This window comes from Protopterus annectens, chromosome 2.part1 (genome assembly GCF_019279795.1).
Source record: "Protopterus annectens isolate FY-2018-M chromosome 2.part1, PAN1.0, whole genome shotgun sequence".
NCBI classification, from domain to species: domain Eukaryota; kingdom Metazoa; phylum Chordata; order Ceratodontiformes; family Protopteridae; genus Protopterus; species Protopterus annectens.
This window is the reverse complement of record NC_056729.1, coordinates 721,299,681-721,326,243: the sequence shown is the minus strand read 5'-3', so window position 1 is coordinate 721,326,243 and position 26,563 is coordinate 721,299,681. Positions and strand designations below refer to the sequence as shown.

The 26,563-nt window shown below is 42.2% G+C and overlaps 1 protein-coding gene across 1 annotated transcript in view; it reads right to left on the bottom strand.

The window, feature by feature from the left end:
* Positions 1 to 26,563, bottom strand: part of TDO2 (tryptophan 2,3-dioxygenase) — a 500,634-nt gene that overhangs the window by 227,455 nt on the left and 246,616 nt on the right. Inside the window, exon 3 of the mRNA XM_044062443.1 lies at positions 11,145 to 11,235. Within this exon, the coding sequence (XP_043918378.1) occupies positions 11,145 to 11,235 (91 nt within the window). The remainder of the gene's footprint in view (positions 1 to 11,144; positions 11,236 to 26,563) is intronic.

Here is a 26,563-nt window from a genome sequence, read left to right as displayed (position 1 = left end):
TAAGCAGCCAACGCCATTACATCAGTTTTTCTTGCCCTAACCAGTCAGAAGCCCAAGGAAATATGGTAACGTGGTCCTGGTGGCTGAAAGCCACCATAAGAAGCTTATGTCTCTCTAAGGAAAGAGGATATAAGGGGGAAGGATGGAGGGAAACCAGGACTGCAACAGTGAATACACTAGAACATCTACATTTATGGTAGGTGTACACAACTGTACTATGTTCTTCATGTTTCACTGTTGCAGCCATCACCTGTGGGAGGATTCCGAAAGCTGAGAAGAGGGGTGGTAGGATTAGTAGGAGACCTAGGCATGGGTCAGCATGCCCTGCAAAACTGCAGAAGCAAACCCTGCCATAACCTTAGAGTAAAGAGGTAAGTGGTAATACTTTGTGAAGGCATGGGCAGAAGTCCATGTGCCAGCTTCCAAGATGTATCTGGTGGGAACTCCTCTGAGGAATGCTGTGGAAGTGGAGGCTGCCCTAGTGGAATGGGTATGAATAGACTTAGGGAGTGGTTTCCCATGTAATCTGTAGCAGAAATGGATACAGTATATCCATTTGGAAATGGTTTGCTTGGAAATGGGCTTCCCCTCTGCCCCTGGAGAAAAGCTGACAAGAAGTTGGTCTGCTTTCCTGAAGGGTTTAGTATGGTCCAGGTAGTATCTGAGCTGTCTGTGAATGTCTAGTGAGTGCAGAATTCTTTCCTCCCTGTTTTGAGAGTTAGGAAAGAAGGTGGGTAGATGTATGGCCTGGTTGAGAGTCGCATTAGATACCATCTTGGGCATAAAGGAGGGGTTAGTCCTCAGGGAGACCCTGTCTGCATGGAAAATGATAAAGAGCTCAATGGCATCAGTGCCTGAAGTTCTGAAACCCTTCTGGATGAGGTGAGAGCTAGTAGGAAAGCAGTCGTCCAGGAGAGGTATCTCAGTTCTGCTGAAGCAGCAGGTTTGAAGGGTGGTAAGGTAGTTTTTCCAAAACATAATTCAGGTCACAGGCTCGCATGGGTGGCCTTCTGGGAGGTCTGATATTAGAAGCCTCTCTGAGGAATTGTTTAATCAAAGGAAGTGAGAACAGGGGCTGATCTGTATCTCAATGAGTTGAAATAGCTAAGGTGTGGATTTTAATAGATGAGAAGGAGAGGCCACTACTAAGTGGCTCCACTAGGTAGTCCAGGACAAGAGGGATGTAAGGTTGTGAGGAATTGCCCCCACTGGACTGGCTCCAGGAGCAGAATCTTTTCCATTTCCCTGCATAAGTGTTTCTGGTGCTGTGCTTTCTGGCCTCTGTGATAATGTCTAGGACCTGTTTGCTTAACAGGGGACCCCTGTTTGCCTTTAGAGTATTAGCCATGCTGACAGTTTGAGAGTCTGCAAGTCTGGGTGCCTTATCCGCCCCACACCTAAGTCAAGAGGTCTGAGATCAGGGGAAGTTGCCTGGGAGGCTGTAATGTAAGGCTGCACAGTAAGGGGTATCAATGCTGTCTGGGCCAGTCTGGAGCAATGAGGATGGCCTTTGGTCTCTCCTCCCTTATCTTGATCAGTGCCTTGGGAATAAGAGGCAGAGGAGGGAAAGCATACACAAAAAGGGAGTTCCAGGGGAAGGTCAAGGCATCCACCTTCCAAGCTAGGTGGCGATACTCCCTGGTACATAATTTTTTCAGCTGGTGGTTGAGGTACGAAGCAAAGAGATCCACCTCTGGAGTTCCCCACTCCTGAGTGACATGCAAAACGAATTCTATGTGGGACTGCCATTCGTGGGGGTCCAGTAAGTTTCTGCTTAAGTGGTCTGCTAGGGTGTTGTTGATCCCTGGTAGGTATTGAGCTATTAGGTGTAATCCCAAGGAGGAGGCTGTCAGCAAGAGGTTCATGGCTAGCCTGCACAGAGGGTAAGATTGGGTCCCACCCTGTTTGTTGATGTACCACATTACTGTGGTGTTGTCTGCTCTGATAAGGAGAACCCCTGGCCTGAGATGGGGTTTGAAGGATGTCAGAGGCTTTTGCACTGCCATCATTTCCTTCTGGTTGATGTGTAAGGGAAGGTGCTGGGCATCCCAAAGACCTTGGGTGCACCTGCCTGCTAGGTGAGAGCCCCAAGCTATGTCTGAGGCATCGGTGGTGATGGTATGCCCAGTTGGGCAGAGAATGAAGGGAAGACCCTTGTTCTTGGAACAGGCCCTGCCCACCAGAGAAACTCGGCCCGTATACAGGGGATCAGAGGGAGAGAGGTCTCTAGAGGCTGAGAGTGCTGACACCAAAGGTTCTTTAGATACCACTGATGTTTTCTCCTGTGAAGCCTGGCCAGAGGAATTAGGAGGATGCAAGATGTCATGTACCCCAAGGCTTGCAGGAACTTCCATGCAGTGAGGTGACTTCTGGAGGCCAGCTGGGTAAAGTAGAGATGCAGGAAGCTCTGCTTTTCTGGGGATAGGAAGGCCATTTGGGATGCTGTGTCCAGCAGTGCTCCCTAGTAAATGACCTTCCTGGAGGGTGTTCGTTTTGATTTCTTCTCATTGATGGTGAACCCTAAGGAGGTCAGGAGGGTTTTGACAAAGAGGACGTACTAGAGCAGCTTTTCTTTGCACCCTGCCTGAATGAGGGAGTTGTCCAGATAAGGGTAAATCTGTATATTTCTCTGTCTGCAAAATGTTATGGCCAGGGATACGCAATTGGTGAATACCCTGGGAGCAGTAGATAAGCCAAAGGGTAGCGCAGAGAATTGAAACCTGCTCTGAAGTGCAGGGATTTCCGGGAGCATTCCCTTATGGTGATGTAGAGGTAGGCATCTTTTAGGTCTAGGGTCACTAACCAGGCATTTTTTGTCAGCATAGGCAGCAGCTGCTGCAAAGTTAGCATTTTGAATTTGGTGACCACCAAGGAGGTGTTCAGAATGGATAAATCCAGGATGGGGTGTCAAGTGCCCTCTTTTCTGTGAACTAGGAATAATCTGAAATAAAAGCCTTTGCCTGTTTGACCTGATGGGCCAGGTTCTACTGCCCCTTGGGATATGAGAGTTTGGACTTGTTTCCATGCCTCTGCCCACTGATTTGGAGGTAAGTCTGGGTACCGTCTTGAAATTGAGAGCTTGTTGAAAGAGAATTTATATCCCTGAAAAACGATCTTTAAGACCCATTGGTGTATTGTAATAGAAAGCCAATTTTCATTGCAGAGGGAGGACCTTCCTCCTAGCTTTTGGTGAGTGAAAGGAGGGCAAAGGGGGGAGAGGGAGTCACTGAGAGTTTTTGCCATGGAGGTAAGGCTTAGAACTCCCTGCCTTTGGGGTGAAAGTGGTCCACTGTTTGGTTCTCTGCTGGCCCTGGGATAGGGGCCTAGGTGGTCTGTCCCTGTGGGGCTTACTTTGCCCCTGTCTTCCAGGTGTAGGAAAGGACCAGTGCTTAGAGGGAAAATTCCTGCTGAACCTAGGAGGTTGTACCTGAAATAAATCTTTTACTGTTTGCATAGATTTTGCTTTGTCTTCCATCTTTTTAAGCACCTCTTCTGCTTTTACTCCAAACAAGCGGTCCTTATCCAAGGGTGCATCAATTAATTTAGAATTGACATGAATAGGGAGAGGTTGTTCCTTCAACCATGCATATCTCCTAATGACAGATCCTAACACTGCTGCCCTGCTTGTGGCTTCTAGGGTGTCATATCCACAGTGCAATGAGTGTTTGGCTACTTGACGAGTAGAGTGCAGTAAATCTGCTAATTCTTTTGAATTGGCACAGTCAGGAAAGTTTGAAATCTTTTGCATTAATAGTTCCAAAGTGTGTTGTTGATATTTTAACATATGGAACTGACAGTCGAGTGCTCTGATAGCTAAGGTTGCAGAGGTGTACACTCTTTTACCCCATCTGTCCAGAGCTCTAGAATCCTTGTCAGAAGAAATGGGATTCTTAGCAGAACTAGCCTTATCTCCTTTAGGTCCCTCTGTAATGATCTCTGGGTCTGCAGTAGGATTTCTATACAGGTATCTGTTAGAATCTGGTACTCTGTAATACCTGTGAGGTTTACTGAGAGCAGGTGGGAGGGCATAAGGGACTAAGCTGGATTCATGAAAAACGTCATCCACCACCTGTAAGATAGGGGGGATGGCCAAGGGTCTGTGCTGGGTCAGGTCTAGAAACTCTCTTAATCTTTTCTTGACTGAGGGAAGTCCTGGTATTTCCAGTGGAAATGTTCCCTGAGGGTGTGATGGGTTTCCCCAAAGGAAAGGTCTTCTGGTGGGGAGGCAGGAGGAATGGATTCTCCTGCATCTGAATCTTCATAAGCAAGGTTGTTGTTCCTTTTCAAAATCTGAATAATCGGATTCCTCAGAATCCTGTTCTGTCAGTATTTCAGGACAAAGGTATATTTTCCTTTTAGAAGTTGTGGCCTGACTGCCCCTGATAAGGGAGATAAGATCCTCTGCCATTTTAAGCATTTGGGTTTAGGTTAGTGGAGCAGGAGTAAGATGGTGGCTAGAGGTAGATTTTCTAGGAGTGGCCTGGCTTCTAGGCCTAAGAGTATCCATTGGTCTGAGAGAAATGGTAGTCGGATGAGAAGACTTTTTTTGTCTAGATTCGGTAGTGCAAAAGGCCTCCTCATAAGCCGATGCCTGCGTCATGGCTCAGGACCCAACCAAGGCAGAGACAACCAAAGGCTCGGAAGACGAAGGAGATTTCTGTGGCATACCGGACTCCGAGAGGGTCTCAGTAGAGGCCTGCGTAGATATCGCATCAGGCATCAGGGGCTGCGAAAGTGCCTCACTGAATTCTGGAGAACTGACGATCTGCTTAGCAGTAGAGTCGTCGGAAGGATTAGTCTTGTGTGGTTTGTCTCTATCTTTATCTCTACATTTTTTCGAAATGTCTACAGATTGTTGGCTGACAGCTGCCATTTCAGAATGCGAAGATGGAAGACGAAAATACCTGTGTACAGTAAGAGCTCTATGACAAATGGTTCTCATGTTAAAGAGAGCACAGACCCAGCAAATGGGGACATCGTGGTCTGGGCCTAAACAAGTGACGCAGTATGAATGGAAGTCTTGGTGTGGGATCTGCTTTCCACAGGCAAGACAATTGTTAACTTTTTCGGACATCGGTTAGTGCAAGAAAAAAGGATTCCCAATGGGGTACTTAGCTTTAGACGTTTTCAGCTGTAATTCAAACTCTGGTAGTGACCGATTTGCACACTTGCGAACTGCTTCTGCTACGGGCTTCATGGCAAGAAAGACTGATGTAATGGCGTCATCTGCCTTCCTTTATAGCACTGACAACTTGACATCAGTCAACAAGTGACAGCGGCTGATGCAGAAAAACACTGACTCTGGTATTCGGGCTGGCTGAGGGCTACCACAGCAGGGATAACCCACAGGTGATGACTGCAACAGTGAAACACAAAGAACATCATTCACTCCTTAATTGCTGCTGTGAAGACTATAATCATAAACCCATCACGCAATCTTCTGTAAGAGGAGATGATATTATTGACATTTCTCAGACAAATTTGCTTTGAGGCAGGATTTGAATGAGCCATATAATGCTTAACTGACAATGACTGCATAGATTGTAAGTGATGTATAATGTAACTACAGTTGTTTCAATGGTGTCTGTGATGTATAATGTTTGTAACAAAATTGGTGTCAATGTTGTTTGATTTTCATTTATATACATGTAAGACTGCTTGTGTCATATGTTATTATTTAATAAAGATGTTTTTTTTGAAAAAAATGTGCTTTTAGAATATTGGTGGATGGATAGTCTTCCTCCAGTTGTTAAAAATGCAGCTGCTGTTTGCTATTTGATACACCACTTAATGCTGCTCCTTACATACCATCAAGTGCTCACACACAAGGAAAATAGAGAATAAACAGTGGGAATTAAGCAATTACATTCAGAAATTCAGTGATGGGAAAACATCAACAAACTTTAGCTGAATATTTAAATGAAGCATTACAAGTCTGCTGAAAATACTAATAGCAACATGCTTCAAGTAAACAACTGCCAGGATGATTTATATGAAAAAGATAATGCACATTAATTATTACAACAGAATACACAGGCCTATACCAAAAAGCTCACGATTAAACCAGAGCAAGTTGATAGATTTCAGAAAAATAGGTTAAAATTTAATTTTAGAATGGTTTTCAAATATCTTAGAACTAGGAATATGCTATGACACAGATAGTTTAACAACAAAGAACATCTTTATTTAAATATAATTTATTATTAGCGTTGTCGCCTTAGAGTAAGACATTGTCCTGTTTGATTCTCAGCTAGAGCGTCTTCTGTGTGGAGACATGCGTGAATGGGCATACCTTCGTTGAAGGTTGTGCGTCAGGGCCGGCAACTCGGCACATAAAAATCTACTGCCAATCATTAGCAGACCGGAGTTCTGCTGTGGTGACCCCTAACCAGGAAAAGCTGAAAGACACAACAACAACCTAGCTGAGCCAGAAAGAGACCCATCTAATGTCATCAATATATTATAGGAGTTTGGGGAGTTATCTGACCACAATATTAATATCCATAAAACAAAAGCATTAAGAATACATTTCTCTCTATCACAGGAGTTAATAAAACAGTACCCCTTCCTGCATACACACTAAATGAAACTTATTGTGAGAACAGCCTATGCCGAATGCTTCACTGCATAACTCTTCAATTGCTGAACTGTGTTCTGTGGCAAGAAACAAGCCTGAGTTCTGACTATGATAGCAGTTCATGTCTGTCGATTGTAATGCCTCCTGTAGTCTTAGTGCTGGGTTAGATGAACATGCAATATTAGCTTCAGCCATGCAATATACATACAAACAGAAATAGCTAATTCTGCTGATGCTGTGTTCTTCTAGCTTCATCCTTTGAAGATCAAGGGGAGGAAAACAATTTCTGATGGGTGCTAAAAATAAAAGTTACTTTTGAATCGTTGTAACTTCTATTTTTGAAAAGGGGCTAAAAGTGTAAAGCAGCCTTTGGAATGTGTATTTTTATAAGTTTGAGCACACAGGTGAAGGTAGCTTCAAAGCAATTAATACACTGCGTATTCCCTCACACTTTTGGAGTAAAGATATGTTCCAAGGCTGGTTGAAATAATCATTAAATGTGCATTGCAATATCCCCTGCAATAAAATTAACTGAATATGCTAAATATGGTGGTCACAAAGAAATATGAAAGAGGAACAGTTTTTACAGCTGACATAATGCTCTCTATACAAAATGAAATTCAAGTGTTTATTATATCAGGTATATCCTATCCAGACCTCTATCTCTGTATATGGCAGTAGTAGTACACCTTTGAAAACACCTTGCAAAATGAAGACTGAGAATGTTGTCATATGGCAGGAGACACAAGCAACAGGGATGGAAGAGTGACCGGTGTGCACATACTTCTTGTTCCACATGGCTAAAGCACAGTCTCCGAAGTGTCAGCTCAGTTTTCTGGCTAGTCATCAGTTGTCTTCATAATACTAACTTTCGTCACATTTAAGAAAGGGCTGAAGTTTGCAGAATTGTACAACAAGCTTCTATGCTACTATCTCCCCTCTATACTGACAAATAAACACAAGTGTGCCTTGGTCTACACTGATTATAAAGCCTAATAAATAATACATATTATCACATTAGATGTGCTTAATTAGGCAGGTTGTAACATAAATATGCAGATCATTGCAAATTTGCATTCTAGACTTGCCAACTGTATTTTATTCTGTTTATATTTACTTACTTAGATGTAACTTGTTCGATGCTTAAAATTACATACAATGCTGCTGGGATAAGCACACAATAAAACCCATCTTTATCAAAATTAATGAAGTAATTCATGGTTATACAAACTGATAAACCATTCTGTGGCATCTTTGGCACAAATGATTCGTGCAAAGTCATGGCCTTAAACTCAATGCAAAAAAATGCATCATCATCCCTTTCAGTAAGAGCGATGTTCCTGCTAACTACCACATCAATAACAACTACCACATCAATAACAACACCCTAAGTATGCACTCAGTGGTGAGAGACCTGGGCACACAGGTTGACAGCAACCTTACCTTTGATCACCATGTCTCCACAGTGGTAAGAAGGGCATTCTATATTGCTCATCTCATAAGTAAGGGTGTTGCCTCCAGAAAAAAAAGAAGTTATAACCTCCCTGTACTCTTTCCTCATCAGGTCAATAATTGAGTACAATGCCCCTTTTGGTATGTACCTTTCCAAGCACCTGCAGCAATCTGAGAGACCACAAAGGTTCCTCACAAGGAAAATTCAGGGTCTGCAACATCTGTCCTATGTGGATCATCTGAAATCACTGTCACTTTACTCTGTTTCATAAAGACTACTCAGAGGTGATCTCTGTCTTGCATATAAGACAGTCTCTGACCCTGCTTTATTGGGAATGCTACATATCCGCAAATCAAATGGCACATGGGTTACTTGCTCTAAAGACCTTAACCTGGTATGTGACATTAATAGAACCTGCTGGATGGACAGATTTGTCTCTCAGAGGTTATCACAATTTTGGAACAGACTATCACTTCATGCCAAACAGAGCACTTCATTGGCCCTTTAGAAATGCAGTCTGGACAATTGGATGGGAAAATGTAAATTTACCCCGAGGGTTCCACCTGTGTTCCTCTTGGACACTTGGACAGGGACAATACGTGCTGATCATGGAAATAAGGGTAGAACGTGGCTAGGTTTGAAAGGGCCCGATGGTCATTAGCCTAGTAACTTCATATGATCCTATGATTTTTAACATCTGAAAATGAGCAAAATAATACCCAATAAAATTAATGTATAGTCAAGTCTGACAAAGTACATCAAACTACTCCCATGTCACAATTCCCACCTTATTTGGCATCCTACAATCTACCTCTGCATCTTAAGGTAGTTATCATTTCTGGGTGACTGCTGTCTTCTTTCAAAAAGTAAATATATATCTGTTTAGCAGATCATTGTAGTTTATTTCAAAACTGCCAACATTTGATCATAGAAATTAAGAGGTTCATACGTGCTTCTCTGGTCATTTGTGAGTTTAGCTACTTTAGGAGATGCATACAATGGCTCAAGTCAACTACTTGCTATCAGTTATCACATAACATCAGAACTTCAACTGTTGACCTATACTGTGACCACTGAGATGCTAAGTTCTCATTTCTGGTACCTGAAAAGATAGACTTGTTCCTGCCCTTGTACAGAATACAGGTAGCACCTATCAATAGAGAGATATAAGGAAATTGCTGATAGCTGCCAACAAGGAATTAATGGATTCTAAGGTAGAGGGTTTCATGGGTATTTTACTGAGATGAACATAGGAAACGCATATAAGTGGTACTACTTAATTACTAAAGATAACTTTGGCTACTTGGTTTAATTAGTAGGGAGACTGTGTGACTTTTTATGTCATAGTTTAGTTGTGACACAGATGAAAAGTATTGGATGCTCTTAGTATGCCAGCTGTGATTATCACTATAGCATGTCCTTGCAACAGGGAGACCATAAAGGATGCAATCTATTTATTCCAGCAGTGCTCAGGATTATAATGTGCTTTTGCTTCAGACAGACAGACAGACAGACAGAAAAGAAAGGAATCCATAGGCTTACTGATGGTAGTTATGGGAACTGGGAGAATACCATGTTCCCACAGATTATCATTTTATATCAATGCTAATATCAGTAGCATTATGGAACACCTACATGACACTCATGGCTAATGTCATACATAAGTTCAGATCAGAGTCCTAATGGGTATAGTGTGCAGTCATGAATAATTATAACATCTACTTGGGGGCCTAAAGATAGTGTGATGACTTATGAATAGAATTAAAGATAAGAAAATAAAAAATTTACACAAGTATACATACACACACACACACACACACACACACACACACACACACACACACACACACACACACACACACACACACACACACACACACACACATTACATTTGTTCCTTGTATTCTTGGCAGGATTGCTTACATGTTCATCACACCCTTACAGAATATACCATGAGAACTATCATATCCATGCATGTAGTACACACTTCCCATTTGCATATGGGAAGGACATATAAATGTGTAACGTCATATCATGTACATCATTATGATATGCAGTCTGTTTTCTTGCACAGTCTTGTTATGTACATATTCAGAGTGGGATGGCAAATTATAATAGATGGCATGTATGTTTTATCATAAATATTGATGTCTTTGACCATCAGCCACATACACATATTTCCATCTGGTATATGCACGGACAATACAATGTAATTTAAAGATACTAGATTTAGTATAATCTACAGCAAGGCATAATTGTTAAACTCATATTGGTCCCTCTAGGGAAAATGTTTCTTATTTTGCTGATTAAGGAATTTGTGACAGTATAAATAAAGTTTATTTAGCATTTTTAAACACTGTGTCTAGGTATGTGATTATTAATTGTTGATTCTGATTGATGACAGTCACCCAAAAATAAAATATATGTTTGGTGTAAAAGGACGAGGTCCCAGATGAGCCATGTTGATTAGTTGCACGAGTGTCTGAGGAACTGGGCATGGTAGGATGAACTCCTGTGGCTGACACCAGCTTGTTTCTCCACAGGGAGAGGGATTCTGGTAGGAGTGCAGCACTGGTGACACACAGCTATGGCTGAGTGTATTGGCCACCTGTAGTGGCCAAATTAGTTCCCACTGCAGCAGACAGGGACTTCTCTGCTATGTCAGGGAATGCAGCTGTGTATAACAGTATGCACAACTCCTCCTCTGACCAAGCATTCATTACAAATCTGCAAGCAATCTAGGGGTATGCTGTCCCAAGGGACCCCTTAACTGACCCACTCCTTATCATCTAACTCTTGTTTCTGTGGGAACATATGGGCCAATAAGGCTTCCCAGGCAGGAATGAATGGGCCATAAGAGTTTTTCATAGCCTGGGGATGTCTAGCTTCTGCTCCTGCAGAATGAATGGAACAACTGAGTGCAAGACTTGGCACCATGCAGTTGGGCCCTTCAGAGGCAGAGGTTTAAAAAATAAATAAAATATATCCAGAGGATAGAAATAAGGGTCACTTAACCCCACCCCCAGAGTTTATAAACTAAGCAAAGAAGTAGAAATGAACCAATGAATTTTAAATACATCTAAATAGAATGCAGATTTCTTTCAGAAAATTTACCTTGATGTGTGACAATGAAAAGATGCTCATCATGGATCACATTTCCTGACTTGGCACTTTGAAGCTCTTGTGCATCTAATATTTTGTCAAGCTGAAAAAAAAAACAGTTTTTATCAGCACATGTTCTGGTTCCATAACCTAAGTCTTATTATTTATATGTATTTACATTTAAATAGATTTGTCTGTGAAGTTGGATACATATTTGTGCTACTGGATGTTATCAGCCATGTCTAGGAATATGAAATAAGTAGCATATACTGTAGCATACTGATTACTAGCACTGACATGTATATTTGGGGATGCAGCTATGTTAGGTGATGCTGTTTGAGAGACATACCGATACTATTCCTATGCATGTATTGTAAAGGATGCTCCCTAAGTTTCACGTCAATAAATATCAATTGCATGGACTGTAACCGCTAAATGGCATATTCTACAAGAAAAGTTGTTCTGACAGACAACTTAGTGACTTTTTGAGTTAAGAAAGCATTTTAACATAATGTTATCAGTACTGAGAAATGGCAACATCTATGCTTAGAGCATCCTTAGTTTATTAGCTGAGAGAAACTGTAGATGGCACAGTAACACAATTCTAAAATACAACACCACTTTCATTAAGTAAAACAGCTAAAAAACATAGTTCAAGAATACTTTACCGTACTGGTGCCAAACACGGCTTATACTCTAGTTAATAAAGGTTTGTCTGGGATCAGATCACATACTCAGCTAAACAATAATCAAATAACATTAAAGAAATCTAAGCAACAGAGCTTGCAAGAAAAACTCATAAGTGCCATGGACACAAGCTTTGGACTCCATTAAAAGACACTTCTGAAGACAAAGGAAAAAAATAGGTGATTTATGAAATGAAAAAGTGAAACTGTAAAATATAATGCTTGTCAAAATATTCAGTAACTTAACTGTCGACAAAGTAAGTTGGTTTATTAATTTATTCAATGGATGGACACGACAAAGACATTCTAAGCAAAGCAACCATCAAAACTGAAATACAACTGAAGAAACAAGTAAATATGAGATAAATAAATATCAAATTTAGAAAAATGAACCTAATAAAACAAATGCAAAGCAAACAAACCACTAAAATATATATTTTTTGCAGGGTGTCAAAGCTCACCGAAGCCTCATCTGGGGCTTCAGTTCACACTTTTACACTTAAATATGCTAACTCCATGGTTTACCCCACCAAAAGGATAGAGAAAACATCCTAAATGGCTAAAGTTACTGTTTTTGCCTGCTATGATGAACTGCATTGCACTCTTATCAATCAGTTTTCGGTACTGCTTTTGTCTATTTCACAATCACAGAGAAGTCAGAGCTAATCTAACCTTTATGAAGCAAGAGACAGCATTCACACCAAAAAAGCCAGCCTTTGTAACAGCAGGTTTTGACTAAGCTGAAGTGTGTAATTGCTATATCACTAGTAAAGGGCATGAAATGAAGGTTGGCAAACAAAATGCATGGTCCAGGCGAAAATACTGCTACATAGTTTTATTCTGTCCCTTTACTCACTTCTGACGTAAACGCATAATCAGCATATTTCAGAAGTAGTAGCTTTTTGATTACTTTCTATACAATCCATTACACTCATTGCACAATACTGTGTTATGTGTATCAATTAGCATTATGTATATCAATTTGCAAAGCAGCAACTCATTGTAAATACATATTACTGATGCCTCTGCCATGCCATTATCTTAAGTCACATTATATCAGCCTGTCCTCCTGTGACAGAGAAACTCCAGCATGTCAGCTTCTGCAACGTGAAAGAAAAGGAAATTTAAGGTCTAAGCAGAAAAATGTTATGACCAACTAAAGACTGAACAATAATGATCAAAACTGCTCTAGGCTCTAGAAAATCAGAGTAATCTGAGGTAAAAATGCATTACAGTGACAATTATTTTAGTCATTCATTCTTATTTGCTAACTGGTCAGTTTGCTGACTGTTTAAATTTACTACTGAACCATCTTTCCAGTTTTAAGGTAGACCTGGACAAGTCAAGATCTCTGCTGCAATGAAGATGTTATAGCTTGTAACTTTTAAAATATCACAGAAAAAGTGAAACAAAATTTATGGGGAATGCACTGACACAATAAACAGTAGTAACACCAAGTAAGCATGAACAGCAATATCATTTGTAAATCTTTCTTAAAAAATGACTAAGTGATAAATGCATTGCAAGTATTACTAAAACAGAAGCACATGCAGTAAGCCTGCACTACAAATGAATGAAGGTGTGCTGCTGATTTGTGCATAGCTCCCAACTTACATCTCTCAATTAGGAATAAATAACATTTGCATTGTGAAAGAAATGAGGAAAAAAAGTGGGCATTTACTGACAGTTATTATGTTTGAGATAAGAATCTCTTACAGCAGTCCACATACAAAATTTCCTTCCAGTTTTTCCCATGCTATTTAAATTATTCAGTGCTATCTGCAAAGACAACCGTTAATAAGTGAGTCCTTACATTTAATATGTCTTAGATGGCTTTAGCACTACAGATGTGCCATTCTCGGAACATTATATTCTCTTTTAGTTAAGTAATCACCACAGTGTCCTTCAGTTTAACTTGTATTACTTCAGTTTGTGGAATTCCTGCCATAGTCTGCATGACAGCACAAGTTGTATTTTGTGACTAGCACCTTGAGGATTCCTGGCAGATGGAACACAGAGGGATGACTAAAGTGATGGCATCAAAGTTCAAGGTTAAATAAAAAGAAGTTATGTACTTACCATAACATTCCATGTTTGTAGTGCATCTCACCCTTCATTCTTTACATATGAGATCGGAGCCGACTCGGCCTATTTACAAGCTGGAAGACTTCTGGTTGGCTCGTGGCTAGGTAGGTATCCCATGGTGCACCAGTACAATCCCCAGATCTTGTTTGCTGCTGACTAGAAGAAATAATAACATACAGAAAGAAGCCAATACTAAAAGGTCTCCATAAATAATGAAATTAATATTTTTCTGTCTCCAGGTACTTCTAGGATGGGGGCAGGAGGGCGGGTTCATAAGAATGAAGGGTGAGATGGACTACAAACATGGAATGTTATGGTAAGTACATAACTGCTTTATGTTCTGTAGTCCTATGTCACCTTCATTATTTACATATGGGACAGTGTCCCTAGCACCTTATTCTTGGGTGGCTCAAGGAAAAACACTCCTGAGCACTGTGGAACCAAAAGATGCTCTACCCCTGGAGGTTAAATCTAATTTGTAATGAGTAATAAAAGTGTGAGGGGTAGCCCACGTAGCAGCTGCACAAATATTATCAAGTGGGACCCTGGCTTCAAAGGCTGCAGAGTTAGTCTGAGATCTGGTAGAATGAGCCTTGGTTTTAAAGGGTAAAGGTTTACCCTCAGAATTGTAAACATAAGCTATACAGCTAGAAATCAGTTAGAGAGAGTCACTTTGGAAACTGATAAGCCCAATGTGGATTTGGAAAAGGAAATTAATAATTGATCTGATTTTCTGATGTCTTTAGTCCAGTGCAAATAAAAATGTAATTGTCTATGGACATCCAGCTGGTGAAACCTGTACTCAGCTGCGTTGGAGTGATTTGGAAAGAAAACCGGAAGTTCTATGGACTGATTCAAAGTGGCATGGGAGCAGACCTTGGGGACAAAGGAGGGATTAGTACGAAGGGATACCCTGTCTTTGTGAAAAATCAGATAAGGCAGTTTAACAGACAAAGCTTGCAATTCTGACACCCGTCTGGCAGATGTGATAATCACCAAAAACGTCTTCCATGGCAAAAATTTCAAAGAGGATGAAAGAGAAGGCTCAAAGGGCGGAGATGTTAATTTAGATAACACAAAAGTTAAATCCCATGAGGCCATAGGTTCTTGAACAGGTGGTCTAAACAAAGTGGCACCTTTAAGGAAGGTTTTGCACAGTTTATGAGACATCAAATTAGAATCTGGGAAACCTAGATGAACATTTGAAATCACTGCTAATTGAACTCTGATAGTGACAGCCGCAGATCCTTGGTGAAAAAGTTCAGAAAGAAATTCCAAAACCACTGGAATGGAGGTAGTGTAGGGTTCAATATCCATTTTCTCAGTCCAAAGAGAAAATCTTTTCCATTTACTGGAATATAGTCTCCTAGTGGAAGGTTTATGAGAAGACGTAAGGATATGAGTCATGGAAGGAGAGAAGTCATGAAGCCTGACTAGGGATGGAACTGGAGCAGCCACGCTGTCAAATTGAGGATGTGTAAGGAGGGGTGAAGCAAACCTGACATGTGAGTCAGCAGGTCTGGAACTGGGTCCGGAATCCAAGGATCGTCCAGGAGAAGAGGCCCGAGGAAGGGGAACCAAACCTGACAAGGCCAGTAAGGAGCAATGAGGATCAGTTTGCATCCCAGCCATTTCACTTTCTGAATAACCTTGGGAATGAGAGGAAAGGGAGGAAAAGCATACAGGAGACCCAGGGGCCAATCATGATTACATGTGTCTCTGGGTGACTCCCCCAGAGGGAGGATAAGGGAAAGTAGCTGCTGCATTTGGCATTGATTGGGCTGGCAAAGAGATCACAGCAAGGCTGTCCCCACCTGTGGAAAATCTGTTCCGCTGTTTCCTGCTTCAGAGACCACTTGTGAGGCATCAGGATAGCCCGGCTGAGCTTGTCGGCTATCACGTTGGTCATCCCTGGGATGTGCATTGCCACCAGAAAACACTGGGAAGATATCACCCATTTCCAAACTCGCATGGCCTCTCGACAGAGTGGGTAAGACCTGGTTCCGCCCTGTTTGTTGATATACCATACTACCGACATGTTGTCTGACTGTATTGCAATAGGTCAGTTGATTGGGTAATGTCCACCAAAGGAGGTCCGTCTTGCAAGATTCTGTCAGCAGAATGTGATAAGATAATGGAAGGTGCTGAAAGGACCTTTGGGATGACAGAAGCCACTGAAGAATTCTCATGTGTAACCTGGCTAGTGGCACTAACAGTATGGTGGAAGCCACGGTCCCAAGGAGCTACAGAATAATCTTGGCTTTGACCCTTCGTAAGGGGAGAAGATGCTGAATTTGAAGACTAAGGTTTTGTGCCCTTTTGGCAGGAAGACGAGCCACCATGTTTACTGTGTCTATCTCTGTGCCTATAAAAATCACAGATTGAGAGGGCAATACGGAAGATTTTTCCCAATTTATAGAGATTACCAGCTGGGCACAAAGCTGATTAGTAGCATCCCTGCTCTGAAGGAGTAGATGCCTGGTGGGGGTGGTCAGGAGCCAGTCATCCAAATATGGAAACACCTGCAATCCTAGATGTCTCAGGTGAGCTGCCACTACTGCCATACATTTGGTGAACACCCTGGCGGCTGTGGTGAGACCAAAGGGCAGAGCATGGAACTGGTAGTGACTGGCTCCCAGCCAGAAGTGTAGATGATTCCTTGATGCCCTGTCCATTTTTATGTGGTAGTAGGCATCTTAGAGATCTATTGAGCACATCCAATTGTCTTTCCCTAACAACGGGAGTATAGACTGCAGTGTTACCATCCAGAACTTGTCCTTCTTTACTGATTTGTTCATGCAGTGTTACCATCCAGAAGTTGTCCTTCTTTACTGATTCGTTCAATCTACTGAGGTCCAGAATGGGCCTCTAGTCTCCTGTACGTTTTGGCACTAAAAAGAATCTGGAGTAAGTTACGGATCCTATTTGGTCTGCTGGGATGGTTTGGATGACTCTTTTTGACAGCAATTTGTTGATCTCCACAGTTGCCTGATCCCTGTGACTGGGTGGAACATCTGGGATCTTCTTGGGAACAAAAGGTGGAAGAGAAAAGGGTATGACATAATCTCTGGTAATAATTCTTTGTACCCACTTGTCTTGAGTGATACTTAGCCAGGCTTCTGGATACAAAGAGATGCAACCCCCGACTGGCCCCAGAGAAGCACAGTTGGGCCCCACATCAGGAGCGCTGGTAAGGCCGGCCCCAAAAGGAATCATGACCTCCCTGGTTTTGTGGGCTGCCCCTGCCTCTAGGGTGACATCTACCATTTCCTCCTCCTCCTCTGTCTCTGAAGGAGGAGTCACCTTGTGCCTCCTGGAAAATCCTCTGGGACTTCTTGAACCACATCTTACCACCCCTCTGACCCTTAGGGTATGGTCTAGAAAGAACAGTAAAACGTACTCCCATGGCAGAGAGTGTTTTCCTTCTTGCTCGCACCAGGTGAGAGTGTTCTTTACCTTGGATCCAAATAATGAGGAACCGTCAAAGGGGGCATTGGTAAATGTAGACTTAAACGGTTCCGCAAAGTTACATAAACACATCCAGGAATGACGCCTTAGGGAAATTCCTGAACCCACTGCTCTACTTGCTCCATCGGCCACATATGAAATAAGCCGTATGGAAGAGTTAACGATAGAGTTCAAGGTGAACAACTGGGCAGAAACCTTGTCAGGGACTCCCTCAGTGCAAGTACCTTGTAAAGAGTCCCCTAACTCTTTAAGAGATATCTCTGAAGCCTCGTAAAGTGAGTAAGGTAATTCAGCGATCTAAGGGTAAATGCTGCTGAAGAAAAGATTTGCTTTCCGTATCTGTCCATTGTTTGAGACTCCTTATTCGGCAGTTGAACAGAAGAATAAATTTCAGCTAGCTCCTTCTTAGTGGCCACCGCCACCAACATGGCATCAACAGCCACACCTTTAGATAAAAGTCTTTTCTTGGAGGGGCAGAAAGGAACTGGTTCAGTTTCCTGGGGACTGGCTCCATAGCATCAGGAGTATCCCACACCTTTCGACTAACTAAATCCATCAGTTCATCGAAGGGTGGAGACACCCAAGAGGCAGAATTTTGAGACCCGAAAGCTTTCATGTACACCGACTCCTCATCAGAAGGGGTGACAGTAGGCCAGCTGCACCTCTGTTTAAGGAGCTCCAGAATGTCTACGAAGGAGACATCATCAGAGGATGACTTGGGGGACCCTTCCAACTCCTCGAGGTCAGTGTCAGATGTCAAAGACTCATCCTGCAAAGTCGACATGCTTCCTCTTACAAGTCCTCTTCCATGGGGGCTCCTCAGAAGGACATTCCAGGGAGGTCTCGGAAAAGTGAGGGCCACCAGCTGGTGGCTCCTGAGGCTGGGGGTCTCTGATGCCACTGGAGGGAGTAGGAGCTGAGACAGACATAGGTGTTATAGGGGAAGAGTGCTGGTACCTCTGGTAGGAGCTGATGATTGGAACAGCACACTCCTCATCATCTCGAATGCTGACCTATCCAGCTCCAAGGACCTCCCCAGCTCTGAGGAGACCGAGGAAGCCATCAGTGCCAAAGCTATTGGCTCTGAGATAGACGCAGGGTCCAAACTCACCCTAGCCGACACGCTGAGAGGACGACTCAGAACCGAAGAAGTTCAGTTCCAAGCATCCCTGTCGGAGCTGACTAGAAAGCTTCGGCCCCTGGACACTACAGATGGCACTGAAAGTGTCGGAGCAGAACTCAGCTCTGAAACAGCCACAAGGGGAGCTGGAGCCGAAGGTTCCACTGGTGGTACCAAGCACTCCAGCTCTGAAAGACCAACATGGCTCGGAGGAGGAATGAACACAGAGGCTTGAATGGGCTCGAGTGGCTCTGGAGCCAACTGGGTCAGAGCCAACAACAATTTAGGCAAAGCAGACAACTTCAAAAGCCTCAGCACTACCCTCCCCACATCTTCTTCCGATAAACTCCTGGAAGACCTGGATGACATAGTAGGAGATCAAGATCTCAGAGGTACAGGAGACTTCAATAACAAGGAGGCCGGTAGGGGGGCCATAGATCGGCTCTGAGAAACAGTCTCTATAGTCTCAGCAGTCGGCTCTGAAATACTTGGAACAGACCCTGCAACAATACCGCTCTCAGTCGGCTGCAAGGTCTGTGGAGCTGATGAGACAGTTTTCGAAACTTTAAGAGGTGGCTCCGAGACACCAGCCACTGCCAAGGAGGGCCTCTTAGAAGGTTTTAACTTTCCCTTGGTAGATTTAGAGGATGATGAGGAACTAAACAAATCTTCCTCGAAGGAAGGTTTAAGAAGACCTTTTAGGATGAGCTTGTTCTTCCTTTCCTGCAGCACCCTAGGACTAAATGCATGACAAAATAAACAGGTCTCCTGAAAATGGATGGCCCCTAAACAGTAAATGCAGTTACCGTGACCATCTGTTATAGACATTTTTTGAGAGCACTTAATACATTTCTTAAAACTGGATGGCTTATGATCCTTACTCTCTTTAGACATTCTGCGGGATAGGACACACGCACACAGAGAAAGGGAAGAAGGAGGACTAGGTCCTTTAATTTAAATGGGCCTAGCCCTGCAGGAAGGAAAAGACACCATGAGGACTAGGTCCTCTAAGTTAAATGGGCCTAGCCCGGGCAAGGAAGAGATAGGGTCTTCTAACTGAAACAGACCCAAAAGTTAGAGAAAGTAAGAAAATATCACACACTCAACAGGAACAGTAATGAGGGAAAATTCACAAATTCAAGCTTATCTCAAGCACAAACAGAACATAGTGCTGTTAACAATATTAGCAATCCAATGATGCTAACAACAAGCTAATTAGGCTAAATAACAAGCAGAAAGCCACCAAAAACTCTAACAACATACACAGAATAATAGTGCACAAAAGGCGCCTACACTAATCCAATCTAGAACAACCAGTACACAGGATACTAATGAAGTAAGAAAAGGCCAAAGGCCAGAAATTGCACCAAATGGTGCAAGTAAAAGCTAACAACTCTAATAGCAACTACAATAACAACTATGTTAATATTACTGTAAGCAGTAACAGTTTTAACTATATTAAACTATTTTAAACTAAACAGCCAAGAAAATGTAGTAAAAGTGGAAATAAATGCAATCACTTAGCCAGAGCCAAAGAGAACCACAACCGAACTCGTCGACGTGGCAAACGAGATCCGGGGATTGTACTGGTGCACCATGGGATACCTACCTAGCCACGAGCCAACCAGAAGGCTTCCAGCTTGTAAATAGGCCAAGTCAGAACTGAGTATCGGCTCCGATCCCATATGTTCATAGGTTCATAGGTTGATACTAGGCTATCTGCCCTAGGGCATTTATAAGCTTAGACAGAGTGTGTTTTGTTTTCGCCACCCTTTTAGATTAGTTGACTGTGCCTCTGTATAGTAGGTCACAGAAGGTAGCCATTTTAAGGTTAGTTTACTGTACCTCTGTCAAGCAGGGACACAGAAGAGATCCCAGGTGTAAACTTACAATCTCCCACCCACTCGTCAAGATTTCTCTTGAAGAGGGTCAGTGAGGGGCTCTGCCTAACATGGATTGGGATTTTGTTCCAGAGTGAGAGGAGCCTCTGGGATATGAATCTGTCCCTCCAGTATGTCCTATTTATTTCTTTGCTGAGGTTCAAGCCCCTGGAGCATGTAGCTCTAAGGGATTTGGATTTCCTGAGGTGAAGCATGTCCATTAATTCTGGGTTGGACATGGCTTTATATGTTAGACACAGATCGCCTCTGAGTAGGCGGTACGCAACTGAGTAGAGCTGGAGTTTCTTTAGCCGAACTGCATAGGGCATCTGTTTGAGCCCCTTGATCCTCTTGGTGAGGTACTTTTGGAGTCTTTCCAGTTGCTACAGGTGTCGAGTAAGCTACATCCCAAATGGGGTATTGTATTCAATTATGGGCCTGATAAGTGATGAGTAGAGGGGCACAATGACCTCTCTTGATCTAGATGTGAACCCTTTCGTGATAAGGTGGGCTATATAGAAGGTCTTTCTAACCACTTTGGCAATGTGATTGTCAAAGGAGAGATTGCTATCTACTTGGGTCCCCAAGTCCCTAATTACTTCTTCCGTACTTAATGGATTACCACCTATGTGGTAATTTGTGGGCACTTTGTTTTTCCCAAAGGGGATGACTATGCACTTTTGGCATTTAGCTTTAGGCCATGGCTCTGGCACCAGTTATCCGTCTCTGTGAGACCCTTTTGGAGGATGCTTGTGTCAGCCAGAGAGTCGATTACGGCACCCAGTTTGCAGTCATCTGCGAACTTGGTCAGCCATAGTCCACCCATGTTAGCCTGTACCTCAGAGAAATATATACCGAACAAGAGAGGTCCCAGGACTGAGCCTTGTGGGATGCCACTTGTAACTGGTTTAGAGTCTGACATGGCACCTGCTATTCTGACCATGTGGGTTCTATCCCTGAGCCAGTTTGTGACCCATCTTGTGACATAGGGGTTGATATTTAAGCTGGTGAGCTTATTTATGATGCTCGAGTGGGGTATTGCATTGAAGGCTTTTGCGAGGTCCAGGTAGGCTGTGTGGACTACCTTTCCTTCATCTATGGCTTTGGTAACTGTTTCAAAGAAGTCGACCAGGTTCAAGAGGCAAGATCTGCCCTTAACAAAGCCGAATTGGGTAGGATCCAGTGTCTGGAGGTTCCCAATGTCTTTGTTTATGATTTCCATGAAGATACTCTCCATACCTTTGCGGACCAGGCTAGTCAGGCTTATAGGGCGATAGTTTCCGGAGTCTGTTGTGGCACCAACTTTGTGGAGTGGGACCACTGTTGCTGTATGCCATTACTTGGGTACATATCCTGTAGTAAGGCTGAGATTGAACAGTGACTTTATATGAGGGTTTAGTTCTTCTTGGAGCTCGTGTAAGATGCAGTCCGGGACATCATCTGGTCCCATTGATGCTGTGTTTTTTGCTTTGGAGAGGCCAGCTCTCACATGTGCATCTGCGATCTCAGGAAGGCTACACTCTGTTGGGATAGACATTTGCTCTTTTGGGGGGGGGGGAGAAGTTTGCACTGAACCTTTCTGCCAGGATGTTTGCAATGTCTGTGGGTTCAGTGTATTTTTTGTCATTTTGCACTAACTCAGAGCATATCTGAGAGTTGCCTCCCAGGTTTCTGACATAACTAAAGAAGGCCTTGTGATTACCTTTAGTGTCTTGTGCAATTTTTCTTTTGAAGCTGGCCTTAGATGATTTTATGAGGGATCGTAGTTTCTTACTAGTACTGATCAGAGACGCCTTCCCTTTTTGGTGTTTTGCTCTATCATGTAGTAGCTTTCTCCTTCTGTTGTATAGCTTATTTATGGCAGGGGTCCACCAGACAGGTCTCCTGCCTTTGGAGGAGTGAGTCTTGGTTTTATTTGGGATAGCATGTTCCATGCATTCCTGTAGGTGTCCATAGAATGCTTTTGTAAAGGATTCTGCATTTTGGGACGTATTTTCCACTGGCCTGGGGGCTTTGAAGGATTCCACCTCGGTTTTGAGAAGTGTGAAGTTTGCTTTTGAGAAGTTCTTCACCGTGATTTCCTTGACTAGGGGTGGGGATGGAATATGGATGTCCAGTGAGATTAGTTTATGGTCTGATCTTAGAGGGGTATACCTCTGGTGTGGAACATAGAGACCCCATGTTGGTGGTGACCAGATCCAATATATTTTCCCCTCTTGTGGGAGTGGTGACCAGTTGTTCCATAGCATTTGAGTTTATAAATTCTAGGAACCGTTGGGCAAGGGTGTTTGAGCTTGAGTAGTTTTCACAATCAATGTTTGGGTAGTTGAAGTCACCCAATATAATGGTGTTTGGAGAGACCTTCATATTCTCCAGTGTTCTCAGGAAAGCCGAGTGAGGTTCCTGTGTTTGGGAGGATGGTCTGTAGCAGGCTACAAACTGAAAGGCAGTTTTGCCCACGGTTAGTTGCACATGGATGGTCTCCGATGCTTCGTGCAGTGCCACTAACCTGGAGGTGTGGGTATCTTTGATAAATATGGATACTCCTCCTCCTTTTGTGGTTCGGTCCGAGTTTTGGGGCCGGAAAGCATGGTACGAAGTATAACCTGTTAGTGCTGGGGTGCTCTTGGGAGCCTTGAACCAGGTTTTTGTTACTGCACAGATATCGATATTCTCCATACTGAGAAGAGTCTTGAGTGCATGCATCTTGAGGTTTAGACTTCTGGCATTGTTTAGTGGCAACACATAAGGTGGTGTCATTTCAAGGGCAGAAACTGCAGCCTGTCAGCCTGCTCCGTAAATGATGTAGTATATGCAAATGACTGTATAAACAGAGGTAAATAACATCATGCAAGCAAATGAGCAAATAATGAAACACAGATAAAGAAAATGAAAAAATAATTGTCAAAAGTGTGCTGCACACAGGCACATAGTCAAAGTAAACAGGTCCAATAAGGTATGCTAAACTATAACATATTCGTTTTTCACAGAGGTTAGCCTGGAAAATGGCCTGCTGGCATGGTATGATAATATCACAGTGTCCAGCTCAAGTCAATAGGTAGAATATCTCTGCTTCTACAAAGTATCCAATGTATTCCCCATCCACCACAGCATTTAAACCCCCAAGCACATTAAGTGTAGCTGAATGGAGAAAAAATACTTAACTAAGGCAAGCACAACAAACCACTGTTAACCCATACAAAGCACCTTGGAAGCATGTTATATAGATATATAGATATAGATATCTATAGCTTGCAGACAGTTGTTTGAATGACCAGCTACGTTGGCATCTGTTTGGTCAACACCATTTGGTTGATGCGGACAGATGGTTGACAGGTGTGTGAAATCAACAATCCCTTGATAGGAAAATATTCCCCTTCCTGTGGATTGTACAGTCTCTTAGTTAATATATATAATTAGCAGGGTATGAAGGGAGGATTTTAAAGACAAATGCAAACTATTGTATTTAGACCCTTATGTAAAAATTAACACTAATGGACATATTTCAGCGGTCATCTTTATTTCAACTGGTACCTGTCAAGGATGCCCACTCTCCCCAGTGATATTTATCCTGGCTATCAAAATATTAGCTGCTTTTATACATCAAAGAACTCTAGGTCAGTGATCACTTTTCTAGTACAACATTCTTAGATGCTATGGAAATGAGTGTTTGCTTTACACAGGGCCTATAATGTGTACACTCATTTTGGCACACTAATGCAGCTGCTGAAGGACACTACAAGATGGATGCAGATTTGTTAATATAATATTTTTAGCTCTAACATTAGGTGTCCAATTCAGGTGGGTAGAAATGCTTAATATAAATATTTTATTGCACTTTTGCTTTTTCATGGATTGTAGGTCTCACTTATGGTTTGGGTGGCATCTTCTTTTTTCATTGTATGGATAGGATTTATTTACAAAATAGTTATGCTCTTTTAAATAAATACAACAAAATGCTGCATAGATATTACAGTGAATATTTGTAATCCTGTTTTAACACTTTCGTTCCAAACACTATAGATCTCTTTTCAGCAATAACCCACAATCAAGGCCTGGAACGGTTTTTAGAAGTTATAGTCAAAGGGACAGAGTTGAACAGTAATAACACCAGTTTCATTTATCAGTGTATGGAAACTGTGCTTACTAACAATTTTGTCTACTTCATAGGCAAATATTACAAGCAGCACAAGGGAATTGCAATGGGCATAGCCTTGCAAATATGGTACTATGCACTTGGGAAACCAACACTGTCTTCAAGTCTGTCTTTTTCACTGATGTGAGCTATATGAGATATTTGGATGATATATTCAATCTGTAGAGGGGAAGTGTTACTGAGTTGATGGACTTCATTGAATTTCTCAGTAATTCAACTGATTTCTTACAGTTTACTCACCAACAGCACAACAATGCTATTACTTTTAAGATGCCACCGTATATAATAATGTGGAGAAGTACAGATATTAGTCCAATATCTATAGTAAACAGACTTTTTCCAATGCCTATTTACATTTTGGAAGCCGACATCCCTTGTGGCAAAAAAATGTAGTTAAAGGACATCTGATTCACTTGAGTAGAGTAGTCTCAGATGATGACATTTTTCAAAAAGAAGCTAACTATATGAACCAGGTTTTTAGGGATCATGGCTACCCATATGAGATGTTTGGATGATTTATACAACTGGGTTTCAGAGCATAGGAGTACTAGATACTGGGCCCTAATAAGACACACCCACTCATTTCATCCTAAGGAGCCTGCTGATAGTCACAAAGATATTTATATATTTTACATTTGTTTACTGGGGGTGTTCGACTGAGCCCAAAAAGTCCCGTTTTCAGTGGAGGCCCAGGGAGAAAAGCTCAAGGTTACATAGTAAACAGTGTTAGCATAAAGTGTAAAAAAATGCCAGGTTACATAGTAAACAAAAAACAAGCAACAGTAATACAAATAATACAGTGAGGATGGTTAGTCACAGATATTACATATTATAATTGTTGGTCCTTGAATGTAATACATTAGAAACTACACTACTTATGGGTGGGGTGGTAGCCTCACCAAATTAAACAATTAGAATAAAAATATACAGTAGCTAGCTGGAGATAGGTTCCAAAGGAAATGAGTCAGGGAATATAAGTATTAAAGAGGAATAAATGTAGGAGGAGTAGTGCTAAAAATACTGAGGGGCCAGCCTGGAGTTGAGCAGGAGCATAGCCAGGGATCTATTGCTAGTGTAGGCTTTTATTATGTTTTTAAGTGCTGGAAACTTATCTGGTAGACAGAAGATGGAATGGCAAATTATGAGTTGTTTAAGGCATAATGGGAGGTTGGTGGCAAACCTGGCTATTTTGTTGTAGCAGGCTTCCAGTTTATTTAGATTTGTTTTCTTTAAATTTGTACAAATTGGAGAGACATATAACAGTGGATAGTAGATGGCTTTGGGCAATGGCTATTTGGTGGTTTGGGTGAGGAATGTTTTGGCTCTGTAGATTGCCCCAAGTTTTATGTGGACCTTCTTGATTGTTTGGGATATGTGCAGGTCATAACTGAGGGATTTGTCCATGGTGACTCCTAGTAGTTTGTTGTGCTCTACTGGCTCTATTTTAGTGTGGTTAATGGAGTAGATGGCGAATGAGATGGGGGGGTGAGATATTTTATTGTTGGTAAAGAACAGAAGTTTGAACTTGGGGTTGAGTATTAGTTGTTTGGTGGAAAGGTAGTGCTGTACATCTGTAAATGCTCTTTGTGTTTTATGCAGGGGTTCAGGGATTGAGGCGGCTGAGCAGATGAGTGTAGAATCATCCACATATTCTATAATGTTAGCTGATGTAGTGGCTGAATTGAGATAATTTGTAAAGACTGTAAAGAGAAGTGGGCCAAGTATGGAACCTTGGGGTACACCTACTGAGACTGGTACGAGTGAGGATATATTCTCTAGCCATTTGACAGCTTGCTGTCTGTCTGACAAGTAGCTATGGAACCATGACAGCGTGGATTGTGAGAGGTTTAAGGTGGCTAGTTGGTACAGAACTTTTTGGTGCAAACAGTGTCAAATGCTTTTGACATGTCTAGGAAAACTGATGAAACATAAGGCCATTGCTTCTTGACTGGTTTATCATGTCTGTGAAGCTAATGAGGGCAGATGTGGTTCTATGCTTAGGCCTGAAGCCATGTTGTGTGTCTGAGAGGAGGTTA